Source organism: Xiphias gladius, chromosome 8, assembly GCF_016859285.1.
Source record: "Xiphias gladius isolate SHS-SW01 ecotype Sanya breed wild chromosome 8, ASM1685928v1, whole genome shotgun sequence".
In the NCBI taxonomy this organism is placed as follows: Eukaryota; Metazoa; Chordata; class Actinopteri; order Istiophoriformes; family Xiphiidae; genus Xiphias; species Xiphias gladius.
The window spans coordinates 2,852,968-2,863,421 of NC_053407.1; the positions used below are offsets into that span (position 1 = coordinate 2,852,968).

The 10,454-nt window shown below is 38.2% G+C and overlaps 1 protein-coding gene across 4 annotated transcripts in view; it reads left to right on the top strand.

Annotated features, from left to right (window-relative positions):
• Nucleotides 1-1,795: 1,795 nt before the first annotated feature.
• Nucleotides 1,796-10,454, top strand: part of zgc:56622 (uncharacterized protein LOC326033 homolog) — a 10,962-nt gene continuing 2,303 nt past the window's right edge. The window contains exons 1-9 of one of the 4 annotated variants that reach the window (XR_005708015.1): nt 1,796-2,091; nt 5,304-5,480; nt 5,888-6,004; nt 6,799-6,876; nt 7,154-7,270; nt 8,863-8,975; nt 9,626-9,713; nt 9,786-9,869; nt 10,230-10,454. The exon at nt 10,230-10,454 is cut by the window's right edge and continues 1,897 nt beyond it. Coding sequence is in view for 1 of the 4 variants with exons in the window: in XM_040133927.1 (XP_039989861.1) it covers nt 2,002-2,091; nt 5,304-5,480; nt 5,888-6,004; nt 6,799-6,876; nt 7,154-7,270; nt 8,863-8,975; nt 9,626-9,713; nt 9,786-9,869 (864 nt within the window). In the remaining 3 variants the exon portion in view is untranslated. The remainder of the gene's footprint in view (nt 2,092-5,303; nt 5,481-5,887; nt 6,005-6,798; nt 6,877-7,153; nt 7,271-8,862; nt 8,976-9,625; nt 9,714-9,785; nt 9,870-10,229) is intronic. The other 3 variants (XR_005708016.1, XR_005708017.1, XM_040133927.1) reach the window with 3 other exon arrangements.

Sequence of the window (10,454 nt, forward strand, 5' to 3'; positions counted from 1 at the left end):
ACTCATAAAAATACTGTATTGTTTACAACAGTAAGGGAACCCCCAACACAAAATAAGACATTTACAAGAAAATGTAACGGGCTGAATATTCATTTGAACTGCAATAATGTCTTTATAGCCCCAAATCATAAATTTGCTTCAGAGGGCACTCTGAAGTTCACAGAGTGCACTCTGAAGTTCACAATTGTTGCAGAATAGGACACTCTCTATCCATAGTCCCTCAATTTCCCATTCTTCAGCTTTCTATGGGGTATTTGATTCGTATGTAATTGCACACATGACTGTATAAATGTACAGTGCACACATGGATCCTTACACTGCAGCCTGTTGATTGTAACTCTTCTGATCTAGAGCCCCTCCATGAACATACACGACCTCTCTGGAGGATAAAAAGGCTTTCTATTTGGCAGCATTTCTCTAATAACATTCAAGATAGTTTGATATTGCCCCAACCTTAAAATTGATATTAATTCTTTCACTATACAATGTTAAAGCTATACAAATAACTCCTAAATAACTAGGAATTTTAATTTTATTTATCTAATTCAGACAGCTAAAACCGCTTATTATCTTAAGATAAACATTGGAATACATTTTTGCACAAAAATACTGGATTTTGTCCCCCATCACTTAAGATGACATTACATTTGGAAGGGATTTCTTAATGTCCAGTATGAAAAGGAGGAATAATAAATATAAAGGAAAACAAACTATGATAAGCAATGTTTCTTCAAAATAAAAGCATCAAAAATCTAATTTCCAAACATTTTAATTTATTCTTGTGCTGGTCTGTAAAATTAATACTTACTTACTAAAAAACCTACCTACAAGTACCTAGATATCCTTTAAGGCCACCATACTCTAGGCAGGAAGATTTTGATTGACAAAGATTGATTCAACTGACAAAATAACCAATGTCTAATAAATAACATCAACTGATGAATATCTTATCTAAATAATGAACTACAGTTGCTATGAAATATAGACACACACCTTACAAAATCTGGACAGAGTAGTTTAATTGCATAGAGGTTTTATTTTTTTACACAAAGATTTATTGGTATTTATTATGTATTTTTATATTATTATTCTTTTTCCAACAAATCTACATAATTTGTACTGTAGCTGGTTAGCACAGTGATACAATATCACCATCTACTGTTGAACAGGAAATATTACAGCAAATTCTGTGTGTGTGTGTGTGTGTGTGTGTGTGTGTGTGTGTGTGTGTGTTTGTGTGTGTGTGTACTTGTACTTCAGTCTGTAAGGTCTGTAACTCAAACTGGTCCTAAAAGATAGACCAGTCTGAGTTACAGACCTTACAGACTGAGGACATTTTGGGAAAGTAAGGACATTTTGGCCGGTCCCCATTTTCTGACACATATTCAAAGGGCTGTTTGAGGGTTAAGACTTAGTTTTAGGGTTCAGGTTAGAATTAGGTTTAGGTTAGGGTTAGGGTTGGGGTTGGGTTAGGCATTTAGTTATGATTATTAAGGTTAGTGTAAGGAGTTGGGGAATGCATTATATCAATGAGTGTCCTCACAAAGATACAATCTTTTGTGTGTATGTGTGTGTCTGTGTGTGTGTGTGTGTGTGTGTGTGTGTGTGTGTGTGTGTGTGTGTGTTACTGTTACTACACTGTTACCCCTATGCTATGACAAAAGTGACCTTTGCAACATGCTCCTCCTCACTTACTGAGTATACACATAAATACTTCATGGTGGGAAAGTACTTTTTGTGTTGTCCAATAATTAACTACTAGACTGATAAGGCAGAAGGGGAGAGAGAAAGATATTGTGAGAGGGGATGAAAATTAAGAGAGAGAAGGAAAGAAAAACGAGATAGAGAGGCAAGATCAGCAAAGAAAAAGGAAGGACATTGACTCAGCAGTTGCAGTTTGAAAGGAAAAAGACAGAAGAGGAAGCTCTGATAGTGTACGAACGTGTGCTGCAAGTGTGTGCTGAAGTTCTCATTTTACTGTTTTTCTCTGCCTGTGGATAAATGTACTCCATGGAGGACGCTCACATGGCCAGGACCATAGAGCTGAATGACGGTACACAAATGCCAGTTTTGGGTCTGGGGACATGGAAGGTAGCCTCAACACTCATTCCTATATCTGCTTTATACTGTAAAGAATCCATTCAATTGTCATTTATTTGGTTTTTTGCATACTGTTTAAGAGTAAGGTTTTTTATGATGCTTTGCAAAGACGTGCGTTTTAGTATTTACTGAATGAAGTCTGCCTAAACAGGCAATTGAAAATACTGGATTCTGATTGGCAGATTATTCGTCTTTATTATTATTTATACACTTCTCGAAGGTCAAATGGTAAAGGATTTCCATACATATCCTATCTCCTTTATTAAAGGAATAGTTCAACATTGGAATGGAATCAATTAGTTTACGGACTAGAAGCCTGGGGAACAACTAGCTTGGGTCTGCCTAATGTTCAAAAATAAGCACTAAGCTCAGTAAGTAACATTTTGTATCTTGTTTAATTTCCACAAAAACCAAAATGTGACTTCCTGTAGCCTTCTTTGGTTGCCTAGCACCTTCACCCTGATGATAAAGACAGGTGAGATATAGTTCCAGCACATAACGTCCTGTGGAACCACAACCCTGGTGACAAATTTTGGTTTTTGTTCGGATTAAACAAATCAGATATAATTTGTTAGCTTTAGGTGTGTCCATAGGCATGTCTTTCAACTTTGGACAAAGCTAGGCTAGCTGCTTGCTACCTGCTTCTCTTTAAGCTGAGCTAAGGGAACTGACTTCCAGCTCTAGCCTATTGATAATGCACAAACATGAAAGTTATATTGACCTTCTCATCTAACTCATCTAAATGCGAATAAGTGTACTTCCCAAAATGAAGAAGAGTTCCTCTTAGATTGACCCTTACACAAAACCCCAACAAAACCTGAACCGTGGACCTAATCTTAACCTTAACCTTTTATAACCGAAAGTCCCTTAATCCTGCTAATTCATGGAGAAATCTCTTTCTGTCTGTATGTCCTTTGATTTTCTTAACCACTGCTTGTCCGATCGACTTCAAACTTCACATGTATTGTTGAGGACCCAAGCAAGTGCAGTCTTAACTGTGAAGTTTTTTGGATGAATGGTTCATGAGAAACATAAAAAGAGAAAAAACAGTCTGTTAGGGCTGGGTTGACTCATCCATGCAGCCGACGTCATCGATTAGACAACGATGCATCACACAGATTGCTGCACCCAGTCAAAGTATGATCTCCCCAGAAAACAAGCCGCATCTACAAATCCTCACACAGGATCATCTAAAGTGTGGGACTATTTTAGACAGAGACCAAAGCCATGCAAATTGGAAATGACCTACCACAGCAGTACAACTGCTATGCATGGCCACTTGAAGTGAAAGCATCCTGTAGTGCTCTGTTAAAGACGAAGTGACAGCAAGACAGCACTGTTTTGTTTACTTTTTATCCCCAACCAAGCATGATATACTAGAATTATTAACAGGTGGAACAAGTAACTAATGCACCGCTGCTGTTATGGTAACGTAACGTTACACCGTGCGTCATCTAATGTTGTTCGGCTGTTGTATATTTAATGTTTCCTTTAACGGCCATGTATGAGTGAGAAAAGGGTTAAAACGGACATTAAATCGTTTCAAATATTTTCCTTGCTGATGCAAAAATACATTTGCCCGTTATTTTCTTAGATTTCTTAGACTTATACCCAGTTTAAGTGAATTTTTTCAGTATAAATACTGATTCTCCAGTTCAGGGAAAGGGTTGCTATGAAACACAGTGATTAAATTAATCTATATTCACTTTCCAATTATTTGGTATATCTAGATAAAACTAATGTTGTATAATACAAGAGCAATAATCCTCCTTCACGAAGATTATAATGTTCAGTTTTTATTGAATCTGTTGATGAGGATGTTGATTTATTTTAATGGTCATTTTGGAGGCTGTTATTTGTAGTGCTGTTGAGCTGTACTGGGTTATACTGAGAGGTGTTCCTAATATTTTGTAAACCTTAATTCTTATAAATGGGATGGACAAAATATTAGGCACACTTCTCTGTATATCTCAGTACAGTTCAACAGCACCACAAATTACAGCCTCCAACATGACCATTAAGTAAACCATCATCCCCTTAAACAGATTCATATATAATCCTCATGAAGGGAGGCTTTATTTCAGGCCCGTTGTATTATACTGCATTCGTTTTATCTAGGTGTACCTAATAAGTTGGCAAGTGTATATGTCACAGCAGTCCTTTTGAATTTGTGGTCTAGTATTTTCTGATCACGTTTCTGACAAATATTATTATTATTGACATCATAACACAGCAGCAATGTTGATATTAGATGATGATAATTAGATGATTGCATAAAATATTGAACTATTAATAAGATAACAAGCATGTTTAGACTCTATGTTGCTTACAGTACCATAAACTCACAAAGCTACACAATATGACTATTTGGTATGACTTTTTTTTCTGGGACATATAGATGAGGTTACTTTATCTAACTGTCTGTGTTTTTGTATCTGTAGATGATGTGTATGCTGTTCCTATGCTGCTGTTATATTGCAGTTTGTTGTATATTTTTATGCTGTGTTTGATTGCTTTTGTGCCGTGGCAGCAATTTCACTGTGGGTGTAATGAAGCTCATCTTTTACAATTGTACATTGAACTTGGTACTTGGTAAATCTTTTAACAATAGTTCAACATTTTGGGAAACACACTTATTTGCTTTCAAGCCAAGACTTAGATCTCATGTCAGTCTGTTAAATATTATGCTATAGCCAGCAGCCAGTTAGCTTAGCTTAGCATTAATGGGGACACAGCTAGAGGTCTACCAGCACCTCTAAAGTTTACTAATTACGTTAAATCTCAGTGCTTGATCTATACAAAAACAAATACTGTATATAAAAATGACTATTTGTGGTTTTGGTGGTTATATACCGAACTATTTCTTGACCAAGTGGATTGACTTCCTGGCACCCTCATGGTGACGACAGGACTCCCACTGGTAGTCGGACTTTGTTACCTTCGGACAGAGCTTGCGTACCTGTTGTCCCGTTTCCAGTCTTTATGGTAAGCCATGCTAAACAGCTGCTGGCTGTAGATGTAGACAGATATATGAGTAGTATTGATCTTCTCATCATTCAAAAGTTATTAACTATTTCTTTAAACACACAACAGGAAGGTTGAGACATTAGTATAAGTACTGATATATTAAAAAAAATATGAAAAATAATTGAATATGGCAGTAGAGTGAAAAGCTTATTTCTAAAGTGTTTTACTTGTTGCAGTCCTCCTACCTGCCCCGCACCTCAGTCCAGGGCGCAGTAGAGGCTGCCATTGCTGCTGGCTATCGCCATATAGACACTGCTTACAGCTACAGCAATGAAGTAGATATTGGGAAGGCTCTGCGCTCCAAGATGCAGCAGAGCATCATCAGGCGCCAGGACATGTTCATTGTCAGTAAGGTGGGTGCTAAAGAGACCAAGTGTCATAGCAGGGCCAGGATGCAACATGATGAGGGGGGATTACATCTTACTTGTTAACACATTATGTCCTTTTTGAACTGCAAAAAGTAGGGGAAGAAAAAGCACTGGTCATACCCATAACATGTTTGAACGTAAACAAGCAAGGGATTCTTCTGTGTTTTCTGATTTTCTAAAAAAAAAATCTGATTTATTTAAATTTTAAAAAAAAAAGCATTATAGAATATTTTATCCATCACTAAGTGCTTAGATTTTTTAAGTCTTTTCAGTACTAAACATTTTATTTTATTTATTCATATTTTAATATCTTAATATGCTGCCTTATATATTGTATATGATTTTAATTTAATTTGCTCTTTACCCTCCTGTTCTGTACATTTTGTTTATAGCTGTGGTGTACCCACCATGCCTCAGAGGACATCCCTGTATGCCTGAACAAGTCCCTGAATGATCTCCAGTTAGACTACCTGGATCTTTACCTTGTGCATTTCCCTGTTGGCCTAGAGGTTGAGCATAACATCCTAAACACTATGAAAGAGTTAAAATTTTACTACCCCTTATCCCACCCTGTCTGATAGGTCATTGGCCAAGGCTAGGAAAAATGTCTTTGACTGGGGCTGGTGGAATTTTTTGAGATAAATTTGTTAAAGCGTATTAAATGTGTTATTCCTGACCATCGAGGGGCAGAAATCCTACAAACCAAGCTCACAGAATAGCTCTGAGACACAATGGCTTATCACATTATCACAAGTTAGTCAATAATTGCTGACAAAGAGCATAACGGCCATAACATTGGAGTTGTGTTTCTAACCACCTAGCAAATTTAACTTCAATATAAACTCTGCATTGGTCATGCCTCGCTGTATTAAGTATGTAAATATATAGAAAAATATCTGGGTCTTAAGCTGCTAGCTTTGTCTGCTGTTTGGTCCTGTAGGATAGCGTACAGTGGTTGTATCAGAGCTCACCAGAGTGCCAAAAACAGCTGCCTGCTGCTGCTGGAAATAGGATTAAAAACCTTTTATATGGGGTGTTAGTGAGAGCTGTGAGAGTCAACCATACAGTCAATATAGGTTTGTCACTATGAGAAACCTGTTGAAATTACATGTCATTTTATCCATTGTTCAATACCAAAATATAATTTAATGAGGTTAATTTCTTTCAAGAGTAATTTCTGGCTCTATATGTTTGGTAAATTTGGTAAATATCTTTGAAAAAGGGAAGCAATTCTTAACATTGAGAAGGACACATGCTGTGTCTTTGCCTACACGCATTTGTTTACCTTTAAATGTCTCCATAGAAAATGGGTGATGACCTTTTCCCGAAAAAGGACGGAAAGATGCTGACCTCTGACACAGACTATGTTGATGTATGGAGGGTAAGAACACATTCTAGTCTCTGTTTGCATGCGTAGGCTACTGGTATATGTCTACCTGCTTTTTGATTTTTCCTTAATTAACATCTGAATAGCTCTTTTAGTATAGCCCAACTTCACCACCAGTCTGAATTTTTAAAAATATACTAAAATAATGAAGATAAAATCTAAGAATACATCTAAAATAATAATAACGGCAAAAGCAGATGGAAATTACACGAATATTCACATTAAACGGTAGATGTGTGTTTACTGTCTCTGTCTGTTGTTTTGTTTGTAGGGGATGGAAGCCCTGCAAGCTTCAGGGAAGGTGAAGAGCATTGGTGTGTCCAACTTTAGCATCCTGCAGCTAGAGAGACTTCTTGCTCTGTGCAGGGTGCCCCCTGCTGTCAATCAGGTACTGCATATTTAGTTCATTTATTGACATGAGCAGGAGAAAGTCTGCTCATTCAAAACATTCTAATTTGCTGATATGAATACCCATGCCCCATACTATATTGACGTAAAAAGTGAGTTTTCTGACCTCAGGTGGGTTTCCCTGATTCACTAATTGGCCTGCCTAATACACTCACTGAGCACTTTACTAGAAACACCTGTACACCTGCTTATTCATGCAAGTATCCAATGAGCCAATCGTGTTTCAGCAGCGCAATTCATAAAATCATGCAGATAAAGGTCAGGAGCTTCAATTAAATCAGAATGGGGAAAACATGTGACCTCAGTAACTTTGACTGTGGCATGATTGTTGGTTCCAGATGGGCTGGTTTAAGTATTTCTGAAACTGCTGATCTCCTGGGATTTTCACACACAACAGTCTCTAGAGTTTGCTTAGAATGGTGCCGAAAACAAAAAACATCCAATTTGCAGCAATTCTGTGAATGGAACTGTTGATGACAGAGGTCAGAGGAGAATGGCCAGACTGGTTGGAGCTGAGAGAACAGCTACAGTAACTACAGATAACTACTCTTTAAAACTGTGGTGAGCAGAAAAGCATCTCAGAATGAACAACACGGCGAACCTTAAGGGCAGATGGGCTACAACAGCAGAAGACCACATTGGGTTCCACTCCTGTCAGCCAATGACAGAAATCTGATGCTGCAGTGGGCACAAGCTTACCAAAACAACAGGAAAAAAAAACTGCAGAAATGATGTAATGCAATCATGTCAACATGGACCAGAATCTCAAAGGAATGTTAATAAAATCTTGTGGAATCCAGGCGACAGAGACATTAGGCTGTTTTGAGAGCAAAGGGAAGTCCTACCAAGTAATAGTAAGGTGTTCCTAATAAAGTGCTTGGTGAGTGTAGAGCTCACATTAACAAGTTTTCCTTGCCATTGATAGACAACAGAAAGCTGAAAAAGTGAATTAAAAAATGGGGAACAAAGGTACTCTCCTTGGAAGCTGAATTTAGAATCCATTCCTGTGCAAGGCTGAAATGTCACTCTAGTAACAAGAAGAAAAGCAGAATCTTTGACAATGGCTAAGTGTTAAGGGGTGATATTCCCACATAGTATCATAGTGAAATCATATTATGACACCAGACAATGGGTCACAATATGATGTGAACAATTTCATGTGATGACACCATCTGGAATTGTATGGAATCATACAATAGCATCATCCTACTAATAAATCGAGAAATGTCTCTCTGTGGTCATTTTTTGTCACTGTTGTCATCACAGTTTATGTGACATAATTATTTATGGCATTCATCTGTGTTTATTTTTCAAACCAAAGTTTTCTTGAGAACTACTCATCCAAAAAACTTCACAGTAATTACTTCTAATTACATTTATAGTTAGATGTAATTATGTGATGTAATTACATTGCATCATATGGTGGTACAAATGACATATCGCCTCTGTTCCAGGAGAACTTCCTGGAACTATATTTTGGCCCTGCTCAGCTGCTGTCATTAAATCAAACTTCAGAAACCTGTTTCTGTCTAGATCAGCATCCATAGTGGTAACTTTTTATATCATCCATAGGTGGAGCTACATCCCTACCTAGTGCAGACAGAGATGATAGAGTTCTGTAAGTCCAAGAACATCACCCTGACTGCCTACAGCCCCTTTGGCTCACCTGCGCGACCTCCGGGGCTGTAAGACACACAGCATCACTTATGCACTCTACTGACTCAGACAGATGATTAAAAATGAATCAAGCACCTGGTTACCTGTCATCCTGTAACTAACTCTTTGACATCTTTACACCAGTTAAGAGAGTTTAGATAAATTGTTGAATGTGAGCATTAGGACAGGCTGCAGTTTTCCATCTACTTAATCTTTTTATAAATGAGATAAATCTTGGTCACACAGTATGGAAGATCTGAAATCCTAAATAAAAACAAATCAAACAAAGAAAGTCAAATACAACACGCATTGATATATGCATTTACCTCTTAGGTATGCATTATCCGCCTCACTGATGTAGTCTGGCTTTGCAAGGTCAAGGGGTCAACAGATCTTACAGCACCTTGCTTCATTTATATGCTATAGGCTTTCTCTTAATAAACCTTACCTGATCTACAACCTATAAGCTTGAGTTCAATAATAATTAGTCTAATAAAATACACAGCTCATAAGGATACATATCAGCTCAAGACTCCAGACAAGTATGGTGTATTTTATGTTTCGGATGCAGACTTAATTATGATGCAGTAGCATAAAGTATGAATGACATAGAAATGTACTGTAACTACCCATCGATCCTTTGCTCTGTTTTTTTTTTTTCTTTTAATTTTGCTTGTAGGATCAGAGAAAACACTGATCCACATAAGCTCCTGGAGGACCCAGTCATTGCAGATATAGCCAAAAAGCATAGACGCAGCCCTGCACAGGTCAGCTTCAGTGTCTGTACTATATATGTGTATGAGTGAACTCCTTTGTCAGTAACAGTGGTATTCTCCCAGGTATTGCTGAGGTACCATGTGCAGCAGGGTATTGCAGTCATTCCTAAGAGTGACAAGCCTCATCATATTCTTGAAAACACAAAGGTAAAAACTTTCCTTCCCTCTCTATTCTTTATCATCTCTCTCTATCTGTCATGATTCCTGTCCCAGTCCTGTTTATTTTAGCCATTCTGCCCCTTTCTCCTGCCACTTTCCATCCGCCCACCAGATGTCCTCAGACTTTCCTCCCTGTCACAGTCATCTGACCTTCCACTCCCTTTCCCTGTTCCCAGTTTCCCAATTATCCAGCCAGTATTTCAACCTGCCTTTTCCACCAGCTCGCTGCCATATTGTAACACGTTTCAATGTTTTGTCCTTGGTGCTGTTCATGCTTTGGACTCCCATTCTTGCCACCTTGCCTGTTGCTTGTCTGCCTGCTTGCTTGCTTGCCTGTTTGCCTGTAAGCCTTGGCCATTGTTTCATTCAGGTCTTTTCACTGCACCTGCCTGTCTACCTGTCTGCATTTGGTTAATCCCTGCCCGTGCTCCCTACACTGTGACCTCACGATTTGGCCAGACATGGACTCAGTGGATGCGGCATTCCCTGAGGAGGAACTAAGGGAGGCATAAGTTATAGAGTGCCTCCTAACTTACTTAGAATAGAAGGGTGCAGCTCTGGCATCAGCCATCC